Genomic DNA, 24,837 nt, shown 5'->3' on the forward strand with positions numbered 1-24,837 from the left:
CCTTTTCTGGAAACCCTTCTAGATAATGAAATTTTCACCAGAAAGTGTTGCAGCGTTTATAGCAGTCCTTGGCATTCTTTCCATTATTGCACAGGTGAGTTTCTTTTTTCAGTTAGAGTGATGTCGTAGAGTGAGCCTGGCTGGCCATCCAGACTAGGGCCTCATCTAGTGATGGTATCTGGGTGGAATCAACAACATCAGGAGTCTGAGGTTGATAGGTTCAGAAATTCAGTTTGTTTGTTGATCAAATTTTTGGGACTGACATATATTAATGTAGGATATATAAATGTAAAAGCTAGTTTATTGATGTGTACTAGGATATATGCCTGGATGAAGTTAGAAGTTTCGTGTCTGTTAGTCCTTGCCCTATTTATTCACTCATTCAACAGATACTTATTGCATACCTACCGTGTGTCAGGCACTGGGGATACAGCAGTGAACTTAACTAAATTCTTGCTCTTGTAGAGTTTACATTCTGGTGGGATAAGACAGAAAATAAAAACACCAATGTAAACATATCAGGTGTATTGAGAACAGAGAAAAAAGCTAAGGGTCATATAGAGAGTGACTTGGGGGAAAGGTCTTAAGGCACAGGGGGCATGGTTGAGAAGACTTTGCTAATGCAAGGTGACATTTGAGCAGAGACGCAAAGGTATGAGGAGCAAGCTGTAGGATTATCTGGAAGAAGAGAATTCTAAACAGTACAAACAAAATTCTCAGGAGAGACTGGAGCTGGCCTGTGTAAGAAACAACAGGGGGCCAGTGCGGCTCCCGTTGAGTGGACAGTTGAGAGCATTTTAGAAACTGAAGTCCAAGAGGTAGTGAGAGACCAGATCACGTGGGACTTGCAGGTCCTCATAAGACTTGAGTAAGATAGGAAGTCATTGGTGGGTTCTGAGCAGCAGAATGACATGAAAGTGTGTATCTTGGCAGCTCAGTTGGGAAACAGTTGTTGTGTAATGAATAAGATATTAATCAACACAGGAATTTGGATTTTCTGAGGAGATACTTCATCCTGGCTTCCAAACAATTTCTGTTGAACAATAAGAGTACCAGTTTTCTCTGGTGGCCTCCATAATTCCCCAACATCACAGAACGTTGTCCTCCTTTCTGTGAAAAAGCCCCGCCCCCTTTCTTGCTATTTGGCTTTCTGTTTCCGAGACTCTATGAAGATAATCTAGTGTAAGTTAATACTTTTTCTCACCTTAGATGTAATCTACTAGATTGCAACTTAATTTTATTCTAGGGTATTTTTAATTGATTCTTGGATGGTTCACCATTTTTCGAGTAGGGTTCCTTCTGCAGATCTCATGATTCATTCTGTTTTGGTGGGTTTAGCAACAAATTTCAAATTTAAATCCCATATGCCACCCCAAGCCTCTGCACATACATATACTTGGTGTTGAGTATTAGTACTATTTCTGGCTTCAGGTTTGTCCTGAGAATCATCAGTCTGGAAAAACAATGCATTTAAGTATTCATTCCTAGCCATGAGAAAAGTGCTTTTCAACTTTGGGGGAAAATATACTGTAGCCTTTATATAAAAATGGCTTTAAAAAAAGTTTTTGAGGTCAGGTGCGGTGGTTTATGTCTGTAGGCCCAGCACTTTGGGTGGCCAAGATGGGGGACCACTTGAGCCCAGGAGTTCAAGACCAGCTGAAGCAACTTGGCAAAACCCCATCTCTACCAAAAAAAAAAAAAAAAAAAAAAGCCCAGTGTGGTGGTGTGTGCCTGTAATCCCAGCTACTCAGGAAGCTGAGATGGGAGGATTGCTTGATCCTGGGAGGTCGAGGGTGCGGTGAGCCACAGTTGTGCCATGGTACTCCAGTATGGGCAACAGAATGAGACCGTGTCTCAAAAAAAAAAAAAAAAAAAAAAGTGTAAGGAAAATACACAGTATGTGTAGAACTTGATGAATTATCAAAGATTAACCCAACCTTGCAACAGATGTAATCAGCCTGGTCATGAGTATCTTTTTCATACATTGCCGACGTTAGATTTGCTAACATTTTGTTTCAGATTTAGATGAAGAGAGCAGACTAATACTGTAATGACACATAAGAGATCGATAGCTATAAGGTCTTAGTTCTGTTTCTTACTTAAATGACCATGGGAGCTGTATGCATCTAATAAATTTAGTCAGTGACACTGCAGACCGAGTGATGAGTGCAAGGTGCTTTTGAGAGTATTTTTTCTCTGTTCAGCAGATGGCACCTGGCACTAGGTTACAAGATGAAAGACAGTCTCTGAGAGTGCAGAATCTGGCAGGGCAGACAGGTAAAGAAAGGAGAGGGATGTAGCTGGATTTGTATTGGAAAGATAAGTGCAGCAGCAGAGACCTGACGACAGTAAGACCCAAAGGTGCAAGCAACCCTCTAACCACCATTGCTGATACAGCATGACAGTCACAGTCCGTGAGGAACAAGGTCCTTAAGTGACCATTTAGGTATCGGTGCTTATATAGAAGTAAGAATCAACACTTTATATCATTATATATGAACTACTACATTATTACATGTGTAGCCTCAAAGGTGGAAGAATGATCTTGTATTCTCGTTTATGCAGAAATAATATACAATTGAGAATGACTTGTCCCCTGTTGACCTCCCAAACCACTGAAAAACCAATGTATTTCTCCTTCCTCTCCAGCAGCAGGGAGCTGCTGATAGCTCTCCAGTTCCGCCTGTTTGCTGTATTTCTTACCCATGTGCTTTTGTTCCTGCTATTCTTTCTGCCTCCCCTTCCTCCACCCTAAGTATCCCTTTTCTGGGTTCCCATGCTAATGTGGGCATATCTCTATCATTGTACAGAATACACTGTAGTAGAGATTTTATCTCTGTTTATTGCCTTACTTTGTCAGCTCTAGCGGACCTCTGAGTAGATCATGAGGTCAGGATTGTATCATATTCATTTTTGTCACCCTGGCACCCTGAATTGCCAGGAGTTGCTAAACTAAATGTCATTGTTTTTTTCATAATGTTTAAAAAAAAAAAAAAAAACTTTAAAAATTAATAGTAAACACTTTAAAGTTGGGAAGTGTTATGTGAAATTATGGTTATGCAGCTTCTCTCCCAAAATGATTAGATCTGGTAACTAGGTGTGGGCCAACCTTCCAGCGAGAGCCAAGTAGTTGCTGTCCCCTTTGGAACCTTTTCTTTCTGGTTTGCCGGCAGCCCTGTTGCTTCCTGGGCACCATTAGGTATATGAGTTCCTAACACTTGCACTAAGTAAGTGTTTACATGAGAACATTGATATAGTTAGTTCTACACATTTCTTTTTTCTCTTGTGCTTTCCTATCCAGCCCTCTCTATGGGGGTGACTCCCACACTACACCTCCAGTCCAGTCCCCGAGCTCGTATGTGACACATTGGCTGGGTATCTCAGTCTTAACATGGCCAAAATTAAAATCTGGGTTCTATCCCCTGCCTGCCACCCCTATGCTCCTCATTTCATTCAGTGGCTTTACCGCCACCTGGTTTTGGGGGCCAGAGAGAGACCTTAGCAACATTCATGAATCCTTTCTCCCTAGCCTACATTCAGCCCATCAAATGATACTTCCTATCACCTCTGTCTCCAAAATACATCTCGAATCAGAGCGTTTCTGATATTCTCCATTGGTAGGAACCCAATCTGAGCCGTGGCCGTATCCTCCGTCTGGTCTCTCTGCCTCCATCTTGCCTCACTATAGTTCATTCTGCACTTGGCAGAGTAATTTTTGTAAAATGGAAATTTAATCGCATCTTGCCTATTTAAAACTTACTTTCCTTTGCAACCAGAATAAAATCTAGACTCCTTATTGTGTCATTTTCCTCCACTCTCCACATGGTTGAGTGTGTTCTGTTTCAGTCCAGGGCCTTTGCACTTGCTGTCAGCCTTGCTTGCGGTGTTCTCTTTCCCCAGATCTTCACATAACTACCGCTCTCCCCTTCTTCAACTCGCACTTCAGAAAGGCCTTCCCTGGATCCTGGTTTAAGCAGCATCTCCGTCACGCTGCCCTATTTTATTTTGTTCATAGCAGCTACAACCTGGAATATCTTGTTAAATAAGCGGGCTCATGTCCATCTTTCCTCCACGAGAAGGTAGTCCGTGTGTGGATACTTTGGATACTTTGACTTACCCTTGTGTCTTCAGGCCAAGAATAAGAGTTGGTCTTATTAGGAATTTGGCAAATATTTGTTAACAGACTAACCAAAGTTGATGTTAGTGTTAGCTGTTTAATCAGCTGTGCCATCTTGCTTAAGTCATTTAACCTTTGGGACTCGGTGCTGTCATCTTCAAAATGAGAGTTAAATTAAGGGACACCAAAATTTTTTTCTGTTCAAGAACACTGTATATGTTAAGTATTTTGTTTCATTATTAATATTATTGAGTTGAGAATATTATAACATTTAGAATTATGCATGTTTTCCATAAACATTTATTAAGAACTTACTGGGTGCTGGGGATATAAATGTAAATAAGAGTAAAGTTCCTGCCTTCAAGAAGAAAATCAGTGTTCCCAGTTAGAGTGTTATAAGTATCAGTGTCTTTTAGGGCTTTGGGTCACAAGATGGGCTGTAGGGGAGAGTCCAAGAGGAGGTTTTCACAGCAGTGGGCCTGCTGCAGTAATTCTGCACATAGGATGTTACCCCAGGCAAGGGGGATTGGTGTATCTGAATTGTTTCCAATTTTAATGACTCATCTCATGGCCTTAAGAAAATATATTCTTCTCCAGGCGCCGTGGCCCACACCTGTATTCTCAGCACTTTGAGAGGCCAAGGTGGGTGAATCACCTGAGGTCAGGAGTTCGAGACCAGCCTGGCCAACATGGTGAAACCTCATCTCTGCTAAAAATGCAAAAAAAAAAAAAAAAAAAAAATTTTAGCTGGGCATGGTGGCACGTGCCTGTAATCCCAGCTACTTGGGAGGCTGAGGCAGGAGAATCACTTGAACCTAGGAGGTGGAGGTTGCAGTGAGCCAACATTGCGCCACTGCACTCCAGCCTGGGCAACAAGAGCGAAACTCCATCTTGGGGAAAAAAGTGGGGGGGGAAAGACTGGGCGCGGTGGCTCATGCCTGAGATCCCAGCACTTTGGGAGGCCGAGGCAGGTGAATCACAAGGTCAGGAGTTTGAAACCAGCCTGACCAATATAGTGAAACCCCGTCTTTACTAAAAATACAAAAATTAGCGGGTGCGCTGGCGGGCGCCTGTAGTCCCAGCTTCTTGGGAGGCTGAGGCAGGAAAATTGCTTGAACCCTGGAGGCGGAGGTTGCAGTGAGCCGAGATCATGCCATTGCACTCCAGCCTGGGCAACAGAGCGAGACTCCATCTCTGGAAAAAAGAAGAAAAGAAAAGAAAATATATTCTCCAGTTAATGTAATCTATCAAATGGAAATGGGGCTAATAATGCATTCTGAGCCTTTTTTTTTTATTGAACTGGGATTTATTCTTTGAGAACAGCTTTCCACAAAGGGAAAGATACTCATTTCTGTAGATAATTACTTACTGGCTAGATGCGTTGGTTGAAGGGCTGTGAAATGACTGCATTTTATAAGTACTTTTTGGTAATATGAATGATCTATGCTTGAGAAGTCTCAGCTTTCTTAGGCCAGCATTCCTGAAAGAGCACGTGCTCCAGGGGACACGGCTGGCCCATGCCATCCTGTTCCCACTGAGCTGGGAGTTGATGCTCAGCCTTCTTCACTGCCCTGTCTCTTGGCTGAAGTGCCAGGGATTTCATCATAAGTGAAATCTATTTTTTAACAGCGTTTCTTCCTTGAGTGCTCATCATCATCTCAGTGAATAATGAGAACAAATGTTTTCTGCTCTGTGAGTTCCTAGAGCCATATAAAGAATCCCAGCTTTTTAGATGAAAGTGCTACCTTCAGGGATGTTCTTGAAAGTAGTTTCCCAGAAGTTCTTCGACTTTGCATTATAGTTCCCTGTTCTTCTGAGACAGTTGGAGGCCACAGAGCTTTGGGTATACTTACAGTTTCCTTTTTCATAATTAATTGAAAGCCAGTCTCTGATATATTCCACAAATAAAATCATTTTTAATTATTTCTAACCCTAATTTGAATCCTAATCATTTCTAATCTTTCTGATTCTTTTTTATAATATTGGCCGCCAGTTCCCACCCACAAGCCATGGGAAGCATGTGATTTACTACCTTAGAAGAAAGCAACAGGATCACATAGATTGCATTTGATTGGGGGCAATAAAAATGGAAAATATTTAGCATACTTATCAGACTGGAAAATAATGGCTTTAGAGTGAAAGGGTGAACAAATTTTCTTTTTTTTTTTTTTTTTTTGAGATTGTCTCTGTCACCCAGGCTGGAGTGCAGTGGTGTGATCATGGCTCCCTGCAGCCTCGACCTCCTGGGCTCGAGTGATCCTCTGGACTCAGCCTCCTGAGTAGCTGGGACCACAGGCGTGTGCCACCAGCCTGGCTAATTTTTCAACTTTTTGTAGAGATGTGGTCTCCCTATGTTGTCCAGGCTGGTCTCAAACTCCTGGGTTCAAGCAGTCGTCCCACCTCAGTCCTCCAAAGTGCTGGGATTACAGACATGAGCCACTGTGCCTAGCCTAAATGTTTCTTTCAGTTGAAGTTTTTCTCAGCTAACTGCTGGCTCTGGGCGAGTTTCCTTTTCTGGTTTGGTTGCTGAAGAATGTAATTCTACAAGGGAGCAATGCCTTGTGGAACTCAATCTTATACTCACATGATTTAAGTGAAAGTCTTACAGAAGAAAGCTTTGCGTTCTAATTGCCCAAAATTCCTTCAAAGAGTCATTTGCTTTTCACTGGCATATTTGTGATTAAATTCTTAAATGGCCATCTCAATTTAAAGAATTCAAAACTTACATTTTATGGGTTTTAAAGTGTCAGCCCATCATAAAATAGTGACTTCCTGTATTATTTTTACTTCTTTGTCTATGGACTTACTAGCTATCTTATGTAATATATTAAAAACTTTAGTTAGAATAGCAAAAAAAAATTTTCTAATGTTCCCAAATCACTGCTGAATTTCTGTTAACTTTGAAAGGAAAAGGAGGCACAAGAAAACCCACCCACTGATAATATTGTTTATTAACTCTGACTGTTGCCAGGCACAATTCTAAGAACTTAATGTAAATATATCTCATTTAATTCACATGACAAGGTTTTGAAATAGGTGCTGTTATCCCCATTTGGAAAGAGACAAAAGTGAGCCTCAAAGTCAAGTGACTTGCTCAGAGCCACACAAAGCCAAGATTATGATCCAGGCTGTTTTTCTAAAGTCTGCTGTTAATTAGTATACTGTATTTCTCCCAAATCAAACTTATTTACTGTTTATAAAAGACATCATGGTTTCAACAATAGATTAACTTAGGTAAATAATATATGGGTAATCATTGTTCTATGTTAGTTTTTCTTTAGTTGTAGAAATAAGCATTTTAGACTAACTTGGACCTAAACAAGCTTTAAGGCTATTACATAATGGGGATCTCCAAATCATTAGAACTTTTGACCCTTCCATTTTCAACTACTGATTTAAGTGGTCCTCAGTAGAAATGTACTGAATAGGAAGTTTTATCTTTCAGTTTTCTAACTCTCTCTCAGTCTGGATCTGTGTCAGCAGAGGTACTTTTCATCTGCTGATGTGACCTGGACCAGTGATCTCAGACATATTCAGGGCAATTATTGCTGAAAATCAGCCAAATTGTAGAAAAGTACCAATAGTCCTTTTATAGTATAGATTGAAAGAAGTCACTTTTTAAAACTTTATTCCGATAAATCTTTTTTTTTTTTCAGACCATAGTCTTGAGTTTACTTATGAGGTCAATTGGAAATAAGAACACCATTTTATTGGGTCTAGGATTTCAAATATTACAGTTGGCATGGTATGGCTTTGGTTCAGAACCTTGGTAAGTATAAATATTTTAATATTAATAGTTTTAATTTTGGTGTTAGCCCTTCTGTTTTTATTTGCTTCTCAACTGAGCGGTAGACTGTAATCCGTCTCATACTATGCTTTTTATCTTTCAAAATGTGTCTAAGTCTGCCAATTGTATATATATTCTCCTAGAATGACTTGAGGATTAAAAAGGTGACCTTTTGTAGCAAAATGACAGGCTGAATTTTTGAATGAGATTATATAGCTTTTGAATCTTTAAGGAGCATTTAATCTAAATCAGTCTGTTACTAGGAAAAAGTATGTAATCCCACAGCAACAAGGCCCTGAACGTTATTTACATTTTTTGCTTTTCCGGTTAGGAAAAAGAAAGTTGTATAACCAGTGATCATTACTGATAGCAAACCAGAAGTGAAAACAATCCAGTTGTTTTGGTGCCAGCTTCATGCTGTGTCTCAGCTTTTCCTCCCAGTCGGATTTCCTGCAGGGGCGTTGAGTAGTGGTGTTTGTCAGGCTGCCCACGTAGATAGTGTTATTGTGCTCAGGCATTACAGCACTGGGCTCCGTGGTTTGCACTAATATTTCAGACAGCTCGCTGCCTCGTCTCTGTTTGGACTTGGATAGGAGTAAGCATCAAGAGTGTGACTGTTTGTTTTCCAGACTAGCCTTTGCAAAGAGGTGCTCACAATTGGGATTACCTAAAACATTTCTTTTAAACATCAAGCCAGGAACATCCAAGTTACTTGTTCTTTACAATTGAAGGATTAGATCAAATCAGCGATATCTTCACACTGAATCACAAATCCATAAGAACTTTGCTAAAGACTTGTTGGCTTCATGTGTTTGGAAATATTTGATGATGTTTCTTCATCTGTATCATACATTATCCTCAATATAACCTCTCAGCTGCCTGTAGAAATAATACCCAGCACATTTTACAGTTTGGAACATGATACCCCGATTTTACATGACACCCTCACAGCACTCTTGTGAATTAAGTTGCTGCCTTTGTATACAGGGTTAGACTGTTAAGCGACTTGCCCATAGTCACCTAGTAAACAAGTTCAGTTCTCCTTTTCTCTACAGCCATTTCACAGTAAGAATGAGTTAAGTATGTAGTTTGACTTTCAGGTACAGTGGAGAAGAAGTTACTGTTTTGGTTTTGCTGCTTTCATTGCAGGATGATGTGGGCTGCTGGGGCAGTAGCGGCCATGTCTAGCATCACCTTTCCTGCCGTCAGTGCACTTGTTTCGCGAACTGCTGATGCTGATCAACAGGGTGAGTTGATGGGAACCAGCGATAATTATTTAAAAGTACAGAATGTTCTAATCCTGTGTTCTGTCTCCTGTGTACTGAACCTAAGTATATCTTCAGGGTAGAGAATTTTAAAATTGCTTTTGATATAAACAGGAAAAGCAGATTCTAGAGTATTTATCCTTAGGTAGATACATATTCCCTTTTCTCTCACTTAGAATATGTGGCTTATCTGTTCTGTTCTTAGAAAATTTACCGATGAGACTGGGCATGGTGGCTCATACCTGTAATCCCAACACTTCAAGAGGCTGAGGTGGGCAGATTTGAGTTCAGGAGTTGGAGACCAGCCTGGACAACATAGGGAAGCCCCATCACTAAAATGCAAAAATTAGCTGGGCAGGGTGACGCACGCCTGTAGTCCCAGTTACTTGGGAGGCTGAGGTAGGAGGATCACTTGAGCCTCAGAGGCGGAGGTTGCAGTGAGCCAAAATCAGGCCACTGAACTCCAGCCTGGGCAACAGAGTGAGAGACCTTGAAAGACCTGTCTCAGAAAAATTTCCTGATGAAGGTTGGCCACAGAATATTAACTAAACATTAAGTTTTTGCTGTGTTGTGCTAGACACCTTGTGGGATATATTCATAGACCTTTTATGAATGTTGTCCCAGCTACTTGGGAAGCTGAGGCAGGAGGATTACTTGAGCTCAGGAGTTTGAAGCTAGCCCAGGCAACATAGCAAGACTCCCATCTCTAATAAAAAAAGAAAAATCTTACAGTTTCAGTCATCTAAAGATATGTAACATAGCAAACATTTTTAATGTCATATGCTTTTTTTTTTTTTGTTGGGAGCATTTAATTCTTGGGATGCCAACAGATGAGGAATAGTTCTTTGAAAAGGATGTTTTTTTCTAGTCATAAGGATAAAAGGGGCACTGCAAAACAGTGGCAGTTGTCACTTGGTTGATAAATGAGGAAGAAAAGGCCTATGGCCAAAGCAAGTTGCGTTTTAAATTAGAGAAAAGATCCAAGAGAGAAACAAAAATGCTATAAAAACAGTGTTGCCAGGCACGGTGGCTCATGCTTATAATCCCAGCACTTTGGGAGGCCAAGGTGGATCACCTAAGGTCAGGAGTTCGAGATCAGCCTGGCCAACATGGTGAAACCTCGTCTCTACTAATAAAGTACAAAAAAGTTTAGCCAGGCGTGGCGGCAGGCACCTGTAATCCCAGCTACTCAGGAGGCTGAGGCAGGAGAATCACTTGAACCCTGGAGGCGGAGGTTGCAGTGAGCCGAGATCACACCATTGCCCTCCAGCCTGGGCTACAAGAGTTTAACTCCATCTCAAAAAAAAAAAAAAAAAAAAAAAAAAACCAAAGTGTGATTTTGGCTGGGCACAGTGGCTCACGCCTGTAATCCCAACACTTTGGTAGGCTGAGGCAGGAGGATCACTTGAGTCCAGGAGTTCACCACCACCCTAGGCAACAAAGTGAGACCTCATCTCTACAAAAAGTACAAAAATTAGCCAGGCATTTGAGCCCAGGAAGTTGAGGCTGCAGTGAGCCAAGTTTGCGCCACTGCACTCCAGCCAGGGTAACCCTCCCACTTTATTTTTGACTACAAGGGGTCTTCAGTAGTTGCTTGGGGACAGAGAAATTTTAACATTCGTAGTTGTGAAATTGTGACTGCTTTTTAACCAGCCATGTGTTGAAGGCTGTAATCTAGGGCATAAAGTGGTTTTGCCCACTTGTTTCTATGTTAGACCTATACACCGGTACATCCAGGCTCATGTTTGCATAGGACAGCTTACTGCACTTTGTAGAGCTGATAGCTTCTAAATATTAATAGTTTCTAATGACATTGCTGTAAATTGCTAGTGTCTGATAAGAACCTTGATTTTAGATTAAGTGATTTCATATTTGTACTGGTTCTAGGGTAGGGGAAAAAATATGTAGTTTACTAAGTGATAATTTGTTTAAACAATGTAGGTGTCGTTCAAGGAATGATAACAGGAATTCGAGGATTATGCAATGGTCTGGGACCGGCCCTCTATGGATTCATTTTCTACATATTCCATGTGGAACTTAAAGAACTGCCAATAACAGGAACAGACTTGGGAACAAACACAAGCCCTCAGCACCACTTTGAACAGGTAATTCTCATTCACATGATCAAATTGTAGAGTTCATTTGGCTAGATTAAAAGATACTGGTTTTTGGTCATGAAAACTTTTATGTGAGATTCTATTTGAGACTGAATAAAATGCTTAAAAACCAGAGTTTAAGGGACTGTGTTCTTCTACATACCGCCTTGTGAAAATTGGCTGTGCGTATTTTTTTTCCGCTTGAGAATGAAAAATTTTAAACAACCTAATTTGTCAATGGCATATGTAACAAACCATTTCTCTATACTACTAGTCTCTTTTGAAACTCGTCTAATGTCACAGTTCCGTATAACTGACTTTTCATACAAAAGGCAGGCTTATGTGCTGGTAAATACCTTTGTTCACTTGTTTGCTCTGTTTCCCTCCTTTCAACTGAAAATTAATGCCAAACAGTGCTGATCATTTTGTTAGCAGCTCATCAGTTTCCTGGCTTATTTAGTAGAGTCTGCACTAATCTCAACCCACTAAGACTACTTTTAAATAAAAGAATGTTTGTGGGCCATATACAAATTAAAACTGGCAGTGCAAGCTTCTGCTAAGAATGAATGTAATTTTGGGCTAAACGTTTTTTTTACTTTCAGTCATTTGAAATTATAATTACCTTCTTGAAACAAAGAAGTGGTCATTTATTCTGCTACCATAGTAAATACTGTATGCTACCTGATTTTGTTTTTTAGTTTTTTTGTTGTTTTTGAGACAGTCTCACTCTGTCACACAGGCTGGAATGCAGTGGCACAATCTTGGCTCCCTGCAACCTCCACCTCCCGAGTTCAAGCAATTCTTGTAACATCAGCCTCCCGGGTAGCTGGGATTACAGGCATATGCCACCATGCCTGGCTAATTTTTTTGTATTTTTAGTAGAGACGAGGTTTCACCATGTTGGTCAGGCTGGTCTCGAACTCCTGACCTCAAGTGATCTGCCTGCCTCAGCCTCCCAAAGTGCTGGGATTACAGGCTTGAGCCACCACGCACAGCCTGATTTTATTTTTGAGATCTTTCTATAAATGTTTTCCCCTTGGACTAACAAATTAATCATAGAACATCTGTGTTCACATTTTGTGCTGAAAGTAATGATATAATATTTTTGCATAGTCTTATTTTGCCAGTTATTCCCAGAATTTTATAGAGAATGTGATAGTATCTCTTTTCTCCTAAAAAGGGGATGCCTTTTATATTTATGGCTTTAATAAAGAGAAGAGCAATTAGCTTGTAATTCGTAAGTTAATACTAAAAGGTATGCAGTTTCTCCTTATGAGTAAAAGTACTTGTGTAAAAATCCTAATTACTTTATTCTTCCTCAGAATTCCATCATCCCTGGCCCTCCCTTCCTATTTGGAGCCTGTTCAGTACTGCTGGCTCTGCTTGTTGCCTTGTTTATTCCGGAACATACCAATTTAAGCTTAAGGTCCAGCAGTTGGAGAAAGCACTGTGGCAGTCACAGCCATCCTCATAGTACACAAGCGCCAGGAGAGGCCAAAGAACCTTTACTCCAGGACACAAATGTGTGACGACTGAAATCAGGAAGATTTTTCTATCAGCACCCAGGTCTTAGTTTTCACCTCTAGTTCTGGATATACATTCCATTTCCATCCACAGTGTACTTTAAGATTGTCTTAAGAACTGTATCTGCATGAACTCCGTGGGAACTAAAGGAAGTGGGAACTTAAAGAACCGGACAGTTTTCCAAAGATGTTACAATTTCTTTTGAAAAACCTTTTGTTTATTAGCACCAATTTCTTGCCACTAAGCTGTTTGTTTTATTAAAAACTATATATGTAACTTCTTAGATATTAGCAAATGTCTCTGCTACCATTTCCTTAAGGTGTTGAGCTTTAACTCTATGCTGACTCAGTGAGACAGAGTAGGTAGTATGGTTGTGGACCTATTTGTTTTAACATTGTAAAATTTTGAGTCAGATTTTAATATTGTAAAATCTTGGGTCAAATAATTCAAAGCCTTAATGCAGATGCACTAAAACAAAGAAATGGTAAATGAATTGTTTGCATTTAAAAAAAACTCTTAAGAAAACTGTACTAAATCTGAATCATGTTTCAAGCTTGTTTGCAGTACTTTTAAACATTATTCACTACTGTTTTTGAAGTGAGAAAGTATCAGCCATTTAGAATTTAAATTGGGGTGTTTAGAGCCTGTAAATCTAAATGCTGGCTCAAATTTGTTCCCCAGCTACTTCTTATACCACTATTCTTTTAATGTTTGCATAATCATAAGCACCTCAACACTTGAATACATAATCTAAAAATTATATAGTAAAGCTGGTAGCCTTGAAAATGTCAATGTGATATCTATATGTAGATAAATATATATAGTGGCCTTTCAGGACTGTCACAGTAACACTTTATTTACAGAGCTAATGTTTGTCCTAAATTTTCAGGACCCTAGAGGAGAGCTTTATACAATTACTGATGTGAATTTCTCTAAAGTGTATATTTTTGTGTCCAGTTATATTATTTAAAAAAGTGTTACTTTGTAAAAATTGTATATAAAGTACTGTATAGTTTACACTGTTTTCATCTTGTGTGTGGTTATTGCTTAATGCTTTTTAAACTTGGAACACTCACTATGGTTAAATAAGGTCTTAAAAGAAATGTAAATATTCTGTTAATAAAGTTAAATATTTTAATGATTTTTTTTTTTAAAAAAAGTCTTGATCTGTGAGTTCCTATAGGGCCTGTTTGGCTTTGTTACCATACTCATTTTTACAGTAACAAATCAAAGCATTATTCATTCTTTGCATCCATTTCTTTTCCCTCACTAAAAAATACTCTTCAAGGAAGACAAGAGGAAAGAAACAAAAATGCAGTAAGTATGCAGATTACCTTTGAAGTACTTGACTTTCAAAGTGTAGATGCTGTATAAATAGTTTATTAACAAAGCTCAGAGTTTACAGAAATAACATTAAATGCAACACTTTGATTATTAACACATGTACAATTTTACACTGCAAAACAATTGCAACTAAAAGTTTAAGAGGTAGAGCAAAGAACACACTTGGAAGTGTATATACATTTAATACAAAAAAATTTGCAAGATGATAGCATGTATCTTTCTTTTTGAAAATTCAACTTTCCTTGTGTATATATATGCAAAGAGATAGATATCTATATTTAAAAAAAGAGAGCTACCTGTATGTCATGCATCACATCCAAAACCTGTCACAATATTTTATATATATTACATAGTATTTACAACAAAGCCCCTTCCAAAATCACCAAGAGGCTTCTTTCCAGAATAGCAAGTGCTTTCAAGTGACTGTACCAAGTATTCTCACTAATACAGTAGTATATTTAAATGGGGGGGCAGGGGGAGTATCACTGCCTAATATTAGTTACTGAATTTTCAGATTAGATCCATAGTTTAAGACACTTTCAATTGCCAGTAGTTTCAAGATACTGGCTTCATTAAAAAAATTAGCAAAGATTCTTACCATGGAACTCAGTAACATTATTATATCATTAATAACTTGAAATGTTTCTTCATCTGTATAATAAAGTATTTGAAACTAATTTTAAAATTACCACATGAGCATTAGTACTTTACAAACATTGATTTGGAAGACTCTAGCGAATGCTACCAGGTATTGTTTGTCAATAAGAAAACAAAATGAGGCCCTATGATTCTGGGTGAATTTTTAAAAAATCAATTTTTCCAAAGGAACAATTCTTAAAACTTTTAGTTACAGGGAAGAGAAGAAAATTGTACCTTCTAACAGTTATTTGTTTTGCATAGTTTATTAACATTGAAATCAACCCAAGTTGATACTACAAAAATAAATGAATCATTCATGATATAGATTTAGTAGTAGTACCAAGTTTTAAAATTCCACTGATAGAGATTTAACTGCATAATAAAACTACAAATTGAGAAAAACTAGATGAGTATAAACATTTAGGAAGCACTAAAGTTTTAAAAAACTTTTCAGCTCAAATGACTAAAGCACTTAATCTGGTCACAAATACACTGTCCAAATTTTTTAAAGTATATCAAGTTTATTTGATTCATCAGTAGCAAATTTAAATGTTTCAAGGAAAATATGCTACGAAGGCTTAATTCATTTCAGTTATTTAAGGTAAATCTAGGACTTTTCCCTTTAAATGTCATCAATAATATAGATATCTCAGGAGGTAATCATTTTCCCTCAAAATTTTCAGGTGTTGAATTTAAAAGTTTTGCTTTACCAATGAAAGTGATAAAATGAATTAGCATTCTTTGGTTGCATACTATGAGGTTATGAGCAGGTTTTAGTTTACCCAGATTTTCAATATGATTGAAATCTCCCTTATAAGGATCAACTCTTTCCTTAGAACTGAATTTCTAAAGAATAGCTTAATAAAATACATATTATTATTCTATAAAACACCATGTTCACAAACCAAAAAATGTCATTTACTCACAAGCTTTACCAATCCCCAAGTACAAATCTGTTCCTATAAACTGCCATAAAAGATAGCAGTACTTAAAAGATCCAGTTCAACAGCTCAAGTAAAATTTGAAACTTGCTATTTTAGGATTTGATTCATATTGACATATTTTTAAGCACCTGAGTTTCTAAAATATCAGTAAAAAGTAAAACATGACACTAGAATTAACTGTTTGGTAGCTGCCCAGGGAAATATGCTGAAGATGCCGAGGGGAGCACTGTGGGTTTGGAAGACACCTGTAATGCTCCTAAAGTGCCATCTCTCTGATGGTCTGCAAATGAGGACAAAAAGAAGTTAGTGGTATTCATTAAGTCTTCATACATAACATTTAATTAAACTAGAGAGTACAAAATCCAGAAATCCCTGCTCACCTGAATTACTAAATAGGTTCTGGCTGAGTCCACGTAAAGGAATGCTATCTTCCCTTTTCTTCAGGTATTTGGATTCCAACCCTAAATTTTCACTACTTAAAAAGAAAATGGCAATTATTTAACAGTCTTTATTAATTTTGAAGGTTTATCTCATATATATACATATGCAAGATAATGTAACTAAGTTCTATTTATAGCTTAGCTTTGTTCAGAACACATTCTTCACTGGTTTCTTAAGCAAATGGTAATTTTATACATAAACCAAAGTATCCTCAGTAAATAGTAGATTATAATAAAATCTTAAGAGCTGGGATAAAGATGGTGGGAAAAATGAAAATTCTACAAGTGCTGTAAAAATTTAAATGCTAGCACATAAGTGATACATGACAGAAAAATACATGCCTTGAGAGTAACACCATTAATTTCTAACTCATATTTAAAATAAGATTTTTTTCCTTTGACCAAAAGCTCTTCAAAATTTTCTAGTGCTTCAAAGTAGTCATGACCAAATATTAATACACATTCCACAATAATAAATTCTGGTCAAATTAATACAAATGAGAAAATCAGGGGGAGAAAGAAGGGCATTTCTGTATGTTTCCCCTTTCTACCACTGCCATCTTTTCTAAATCTGTCCAGTGTTAACGGTTTCCCTAGTACTACTTGTAAAAAGTTAAAGGCTCTTGCAAAACAATGAGAATAAATCAGTCCTTAAAATTAAATGATGGCTGCTCTTGACCCAATTTTCAGAAAATAAGTGGGTGAATAGATTTTTTTTCTATTTTATTTTTTTCTTTAACGTTTGATACCTGGTGCCACTTTTTGCTAGCTGACAAAATAACCAGAAAAAAGTCAAAATCACTGAACAGTCCTAATTTTATGGACAGATGGTTATGTTTGACTTCATACTACAAATATGATTGTCATATTCTCTGCTAGTAAAACTGCTCTATAATTTTTTTTTTTTTTTTTTTGAGACAGGTTCTTGCTTTGTGGCTCAGTTTGGAGTGCAGTGATGTGACTGATCATAGCTTACTACAGACTCCAACTCCCAGGCTCAAGTGATCCCTCAGCCTCCCAAGCAGCTGGGACTACAAGCATGTACCACACTGTCTGGCTTTTTTTTTTTTTTTTTTTCTTTTGAGGCAGGGCCCCCAGGCTGGAGTGCAGTGGCAGGATCATGGCTCACTGCAGTCTCAAACCTCCCAGACTCAAGTGATCCTCCTGCCTCAGCCTCCTGAGTAGCTGGGACTACGGGTGTACGTACACCACTATGCCTGGCCTATGATGAATTAAATATACTAAACATTATGATATGCTACCATTAACAGGAATTCAGGGTACTCTCCCTGTGAACAAGTGAATTTTGATCTTTTTAAAAAATAGAGGCTCACAAATACTTTTTAAAATTATTTTTTCTATTTATTTTATTTTTTTGAGACAGAGTCTCGCTCTATTGCCCAGGATGGAATGCAGTGGTGCAACCGGCTCACTGCAACTTCTTGCCTCCTGGGTTGAAGCGATTCTCATGCCTCAGCCTCCTGAGTAACTGAGATTACAGGTGCCCACCACACCCGGCTAATTTTTGTATTTTTAGTAGAGATGAGATTTCACCATGTTGGCCAGGCTGGTCTTGAACTCCTGGCCTCAAGTGATCCACCCACCTTGGCCTCCCAAAGTGTTGGGATTACAGGCATGAGACACTGTGACCAGCCACAAACATTATTAACTATTTTAACACATCATGATCCAATGAATAAAAGCTGAGAGCTGGGGATGGAACCCTCTTTGAGCTATGTTAGTAATTTAGTTTGTAATGTAGAACTGGGATGGTGATAGCTCATGATAATGAGTATTGGCAGACAGGCCTTAAAGTCATTAAATTTAATAAATAACTATATTAGTAATAATAAATTACAAACATGAAGTCTACCCAGAGAGAAAAGTTTGTCTGTATGAGTGGTTTGATTTAACCACAAGTCACTGAATCAACAGACTTCACTATGTATAAACCCTGTTTAAAACCTAGGGTTGCAAAATGGCGTTAAAGCTTATTTATGTTATCTATACGAAAATCTCACAAACCTTTTTACTCATTCTCTGCATATTTCCAGCATATTAACTAGCTGGTATTTTAGATTAGATTATACTGAAAGCAATAAATCAGAAAAATGGAGAGCTTCCAGGGGCAGACATAGCCATATAAGAAAACAAAAACAGCTGACCATGAGGAATTTTTAAAAATTTCTGTGAATATATCTGAGAATATCTGAAAGACCAGTCTTCAGTTATGTAGGAAAATCTCTTTCAACAAACAAAATTTTACTATCTAAGCATATCCCACATTAAAAAAAAATGAGTAGACTGTTGGAGGAGGAAACAGAAAAAATAGGAGAAATCTCTTTTTTATAGCTAAGAGTGATTCAACTTAAATTCCACTGATCAGTAACTTGCCATGTCTCAGGTAGACAGGTGGGTATCACAGCTCTCAAGCACTGAGAAAAATTCTTTAAGATGGCCTTCAAAATTGCAAACATTAAAGTTTATGTCATTAAGTACTTACTTTTCCTTATCAGTTGAGCAAGGCATACTAATAGTTGCTCCTGACTGAACGTCTCCTAGTGATGCATTTGGTTTTGTAAACTGCAAATTAAACTGAACCTGTGAGAAGGAAAAACATCTCATGTAACTGAGTTATATAGAATTAGACAGTTTTGGGCAGAGGAGGGGTTTGAAACAGAGCCTTGCTCTGTTGCTTAGGCAGGAGTAGAGTGGCACAATCATGGCTCACTGCAGTCCCAATCTCCTGGGCTCAAGTGATCCTCCCACCTCAGCCTTACTTAGCTGAGACTACAGGTACACACCACAAAGTCTGGCTAATTTTTTATTTCTTGTAGAGACGGGGTTTCACTATGCTGCCCAGGCGAGTCTCAAACTCCTTGTCTCAGCCTCCCCAAATCATGGGATTACAGGGATGAGCCACCATTCCCAGGGTGAATGAGACAGTTCTATATTGAGATGGGTGGTTAAATTTGTTTTCTGATAAATCTGTACATAAAAATGCAGGCTTTGGCTAAGTGTGGTGGCTCATGCCTGTAATTCCAGCACTTCGGGTGGGTCACTTGAGTTCAGGAGTTCGAGACTAGCCTGGGCAACACAGACTCCATCTCTACTAAATAAATAAGCCGGGGTGATGGCACGCATCTGTGGTCCCAGCTACTCTGGAAGCTGAAATGAGAGGACTGCTTGAGCCCAGGAGGTTGAGGGTGCATGAGCCAAAAACATGTCACTGCACTCCAGCCTGGTGACAGAATGAGATCTTGTCTCAAAAAAAAAAAAAACCCAAAAACAAAAAAACCAAAACAAACAGTTTTCACCTATATTTTATAACACAAGCACATGCTATTGAAAAGAGTTAATAAAAGGAAGCCTAATTCTCTTTTTTCTTTTCTTTTTTTGAGACAGGATTTCATTCTCTTGCCCAGGCTAATTTTTGTATTTTTCTGTAGACATGGGATTTCACCATGTTACCCAAGCTGGTCTCGAACTCCTGGGCTCAAGGGATCCTCCCAGCTTGGCCTCCCAAAATGCTGGGACTACAGGCTCACATGAGCCACCTGCCCAACCGAGAAGCCTACTTCTCTTTACGTAAAAAAGTAAATACCTGTCATACAAGCAAAATGAATTACAAAATGATTCTTTTACCAATTATTTTCAAACAAGAATATGAACATTAATACATTAAAATAAATGTTAGTGTTAAAAGTAACCAAGGATCACAATAATGCATTTACCTCATATATTCTGAAAATTCTTCCCCTTTCAAGACTTTCAAAGCCTATTTATTTAAAGATTCTAAATGAGGGCTTGGAATCTGAATTTTAAAGTCGTCAAAAGTAATCAAGTATCTATGCAAAAATCCAAGATAAAGTAACGCATATAAGATGTAGTTTATTTAAAGTAATAATGTACTAAGGAATTCCTGTTATATCAGAAAGGTATAAATCTACAGGAAATCTATAAATATAAATCAATAGATCAAAGAAAAAATTCATGACTACTGTGATACAAAAAGAAAAGACATAAGAAAGTACACATCAGTTTTTGGTAAAACTCAAAATAGGAATAGATGGATACTAAATATGATAAAATTATAAAGCTATATGCTACTTCACTTGGCTATCAAGGTTGAATACCATCAAGATACCAGTTCTCCCTACATTAATCTACCCGTAACAGCATTACACACAAATAGGATATTTTTAATCAAGAGAGCTGATTCTAATATTCTTTATTTTTAAAAAACATGCAATAAGAGGGAGGCAAATTAAGAAAAGATACCAGTACTAATACTAATATAGCTTCTAGCCACCAATCATAAACAATTAGGAAACTGAGCAAAATAAATGAAGAGAATATTCGCAGATACAAGACCACAGACAAGATGTGATCTCCAAGATGTGATCCCTACAACTGATTCAAACTTTCTAACTGGCAACCCCTTCTTGACAGCAGATGCAGAGGGAGAACATAATTGCTAAATTGAGGAGATTAAGTTAGAGTTTAGGGAGATTGGACCGCTGGAGGTTGTAGGGCTGAATTCTGATGAGAAGGGAGCTATACAAAGAACAATCTCCAGATACCTGCCTGTCAATGTCCTTGAGTCTCTACTGTTCTAGGCGTATGCATAGGGTAAAACTCATCGAGGCTGGATAAATAAACGAGCATTTTTTTTTTTTTATGAGACGGAGTCTCGCTCTGTAGCCAGGGTGGAGTACAGTGGTGCAAACTCGGCTCACTGCAACCTCGGCCACCCGGGTTCAAGAGATGCTCCTGCCTCAGCCTCTTGAGTAGCTGGTGGGACTACAGGCATGCGCCACCATACCCAGCTAATTTTTGTATTTTTAGTAGAGATGGGGTTTCCCCATGTTGTCAGTATGGTCTCGATCTCGACCTTGTGATCTGCTCGCCTCAGTCTCCCAAAGTGCTGGGATTACAGGCTTGAGCCACTGCATCCATCACTAAAGGAGCATTTCAAGCTTTGCAATACAGCTGAACTAACCCTCAAGTAGAAGTTACTTTAGATGCATGCTATTAATGCTAAAGAAAAAAACCAAAAACGCTAAAAGGAATCAAAGTGATCCACAAGTAATTTACTCTTGAGCAGGCACAGTGGCTCACACCTGAAATTGTAGTGCTTTGGGAGGCCAAAGTGGGAGGATCACTTGAGGCCAGGAGTTCAAGGCCAGCCTCAGCAACATAATGAGACTCCATCACTACAAAAAATTTTTTAAATTAGGTAGGTATGGGAGTGCACACCTGTAGTCCCAGATATATGGGAGGCTGAGTTAGGAGGATCACTTAAGCCCTGGAGTTTGGTTTTACAGTGAGTTATGATCACATCACTGCACTCCATACTGGGCAACAGAGCAAGACCCTGTCTCAAGAAAAAAAACAGCCTGCCATGCTTTAAAGAAATATAAAATCCAGACAATCAACAATGTAACACTCACAATGTTCCACTTATCAAAAATTACAAAGATCACAATAAGATGTCATACTCAGAAGAAAAATTAGCCAACAGAAACAGATTCAGAAATGGCAGAAACTATAGACCAGGGACACAAATGTAATTGTATAAGAACTTAATGGAAATAAAAAGTATGAGAAAAGTGAAGATATAAAAAAGAGTGCAATGAAAATTCTAGACACAAAATAGTCAATAAAATGAAAATTTCTCACTGGATAGATTAACAGCAAATTATATACTGCAGAAGAAAAGAAAAGACTAATAAACTTTAAGACACAGCATCAGAATCTACATAAAATGAAACAAATAATGAAATAAATAAACTAAGTCTCCCTGGGACAATATCATGTAATCAACCATGTATAACCATGTATATCATGTAATCAAAAAGAGAACAAAACAGAAAAACAAATGTGAATAATGACTAGAATTTCCTAAACTGATAAAAACTACAAACCCACCTATTTAAGAACTTCATGAAAACCCGTTAGACATGATACACAAACTCCACACCAAAGCATAATTAACTTGTTGAAAATTAATGATAAAGAGAAAATTTAAAAGCACCCAGAAAAAAAGGTCACTTCATATAAAGGAAACATTATAAACATGACTACTGACATCTTGCCAGAAAGTATTCAATCCAGGCAACAATGGAATAACATCTTCAAAATACAGACAGGAAAAAAACTTGTCAACCTAAAGTTCTATATTCAGAGAAAATGAAGTCAAAATAACAACATTATGAGACAAAAGAAGAATTAATTCCCCACAGACCTGCATTGTAAGAAGCCTTAAAAATCTGTACTATAAGAGATCTTAGTTATTGAGGAGAAAGGAAAATACCAGATGAAAATTTACATCTACATAAAGGAAAAAAGAGTGTAAATAGTAATGTATGGGTTAACCAAGGAGACTTTTCCTCATTGTTTAATGTCTTTTAAATATACTTGATTGTTTAAAGAAAAAAAAAGTAGAGCTTATAACAAAGATAGAAGTAAAATTTTAACAACAGTAGCAAAAAGATAGGAAGAAATGGGAGTATATTATTGTAACAGTCTTATTTTACACGGGAAGTAGTAAAATATTTGAAGGTAGATGATGAAATTGTATATTGTAAACCAGAGTAAACAAACACAAAGAAAATAAAAGCCAAGAGTAAATATAAAATGAAAAACGAAATAAAATGCACAAAACTAACTGGAAAGAAGGCAGGAAAAAAGCAGAAAAGGGAGACAAGAAACAGGACATATAGAAAACAAATCATAATATGGAAAAACTTATGCATTACATTTTAAATTGTTTAAGAATGTCAGAATGGATAAAAATGAGTCAATTACAAATATCTAAAAGAAATCACATTTAAAGACACAGGCTGGAAAATAAAAAAAATAGAAAATGATACTTCATGTAAATACTAGGCATAAGAGAGCCAGAATACAATATTAATATCAAGGTAGATTCATTTTCTGCTGAGATATGAAAAAAGAAACTCCTAAGGATCAAAGAGTGAGGAAAATCCCTTTCTTTTCATTTTTCCCTATGTTCTTTCCTGCTCCAACCCCCAGGCTACTATATGGAAGCAGAAGTGCCAGAGTGGCAACAGTGGCAAGGTGGTAACTAAAACTTTGAAGGAGGGGAATCATCTTCCTACCAAAGGCACTGTGGTCTCATTAACAGGGGAAATATCCTCACTACTTTTCTCCTCTCTTTGTCCTCTTGCTGCTTGATAACAGATGCAGATACAATTACAGGAACTGCATAGCAGGGAAGGGGCCTGTATTTTCTAGCCAGAAAACCAGGAAGGGGGACCCTAAGGACATGGATAATTCTGAGGAAATCATGGAGAGAAAACTCAAGGGAGAAATCCTATAAGGTGGTATATAAACTCTTAGGCTCGCTTATGAGCTGTACAAATCTGACCCTGATCAGCATACCAAAGGCTTTGGGAACTGACTATGGGGTTAACTACTGCCAAAGTCACAGAATAGCACATTTGAGACAGATCCAAACAGCATGACACGACAAAGTCTTTAAAACTTGGAACTGACAGCCAGGCATGGTGGCTCACACATGTAATCCCAGAATTTTGGGAGGCTGAGGTGGGCGGATCACATGAGGCCAGGAGTTTGAGACCAGCCTGACCAACATGGTGAAACCCCATCTCTACTAAAAATACAAAAATTAGCTGGGCCTGCTGGTGCACATCTGTAATCCCAGCTACTTGGAAGGCTGAGGCACAAGAATTGCTTGAACCCAAAATTGCAGTGAGCCGAGATTGCGCCACTATCCTCCAGCCTGGGTGACACAGTGAAACTGTCTTTACAAAAAAATTGAACTGAAGAATCACAACCTAAAGAAGGCTAATCAGAACTTGAACCTAACAAGACTGTTTGCTTAAAAAAAAAAAAAAAAAAACCACATTCTCCTTAGGATTTAAATAAGATCTGGGATCTCGTAATATTCTAATGTCCAGGATACAATCCAAAATCACTCAATAGAGAACTAGGGAAATGTAAGCAACTCATAAGGGAAAAGATAAACCATGAAGTGAACCCCAAGATGACACAATTACTGGAATTATCAGGAAACCACTTCAAATCACCCATTATAACCGTGCTCTAATAACACTGCTCAAATGTTCAAATGAATGTAAAAAAGTCTCAGCAAAAAAAAAAAAAAAAAAAAAAAAAAAAAAAAATGAAATGGAAATTTTAGAACAGAAATAATCGCTGAATGGGCTTGATAGTAGAATGGACAGAGAAAAGAGTAAACTTGAAGGCGGATCAACAGAAATAATCAAATCTGAAAAACAGAAAAAATAAGAATGGAAGAACAGAAAGTTGTGGACCCTTAGGAAAATAAAGATTTACATTCATGTCTTTTGAGTCCTAAAAGAAAGAAGAATGTTCTGCAGAAAAAAATATTTGACTACATGGGAGGCTGAGGTGGGAAGACTGCTTGATCCTGGGAGGTCAAGGCTGCCACGAGTTCTGTTCACGCCACTGCACTCCAGCCTGAGCTACAAAGCGAGACCCTGTCTCAAAAAAAAAAAAAAAAAAAAAAAAAAAAAAAGAAGAAATAATGGCTGAATATGTCAAAAATTTGGGAAAAGATTTACCAAGCTTAGTAAACCCCCAAAAGGATAAAGTGAAATGAGTTCGAAATCCATGCCCAGACATATCATTGTTAAACTGCGAAAAACTAAAAA

General features: G+C 37.9%; 2 protein-coding genes across 4 annotated transcripts in view; one reads left to right on the forward strand and one right to left on the reverse strand.

Moving 5' to 3' along the window:
* The window catches only part of MFSD14A (major facilitator superfamily domain containing 14A), a 46,788-nt gene extending 32,848 nt beyond the window's left edge, over window positions 1–13,940 (forward strand). The window contains exons 8-12 of the mRNA XM_050745072.1: window positions 23–94; window positions 7,774–7,886; window positions 9,054–9,151; window positions 11,111–11,274; window positions 12,588–13,940. Of these exons, the coding sequence (XP_050601029.1) occupies window positions 23–94; window positions 7,774–7,886; window positions 9,054–9,151; window positions 11,111–11,274; window positions 12,588–12,794 (654 nt within the window). The 3' untranslated portion in view covers window positions 12,795–13,940. The remainder of the gene's footprint in view (window positions 1–22; window positions 95–7,773; window positions 7,887–9,053; window positions 9,152–11,110; window positions 11,275–12,587) is intronic.
* Window positions 13,941–14,124: 184 nt separating this feature from the next.
* SASS6 (SAS-6 centriolar assembly protein) overlaps window positions 14,125–24,837 on the reverse strand; it is a 48,715-nt gene continuing 38,002 nt past the window's right edge. For all 3 annotated transcript variants that reach the window (XM_050807467.1, XM_050807457.1, XM_050807447.1), the window contains 3 exons: window positions 18,660–18,757; window positions 16,097–16,191; window positions 14,125–15,996 (listed from right to left, as the gene is read on the reverse strand). In XM_050807467.1, the coding sequence (XP_050663424.1) occupies window positions 15,890–15,996; window positions 16,097–16,191; window positions 18,660–18,757 (300 nt within the window). In that variant the 3' untranslated portion in view covers window positions 14,125–15,889. The remainder of the gene's footprint in view (window positions 15,997–16,096; window positions 16,192–18,659; window positions 18,758–24,837) is intronic.

Source organism: Macaca thibetana, chromosome 1 (assembly GCF_024542745.1).
Source record: "Macaca thibetana thibetana isolate TM-01 chromosome 1, ASM2454274v1, whole genome shotgun sequence".
In the NCBI taxonomy this organism is placed as follows: Eukaryota; Metazoa; Chordata; class Mammalia; order Primates; family Cercopithecidae; genus Macaca; species Macaca thibetana.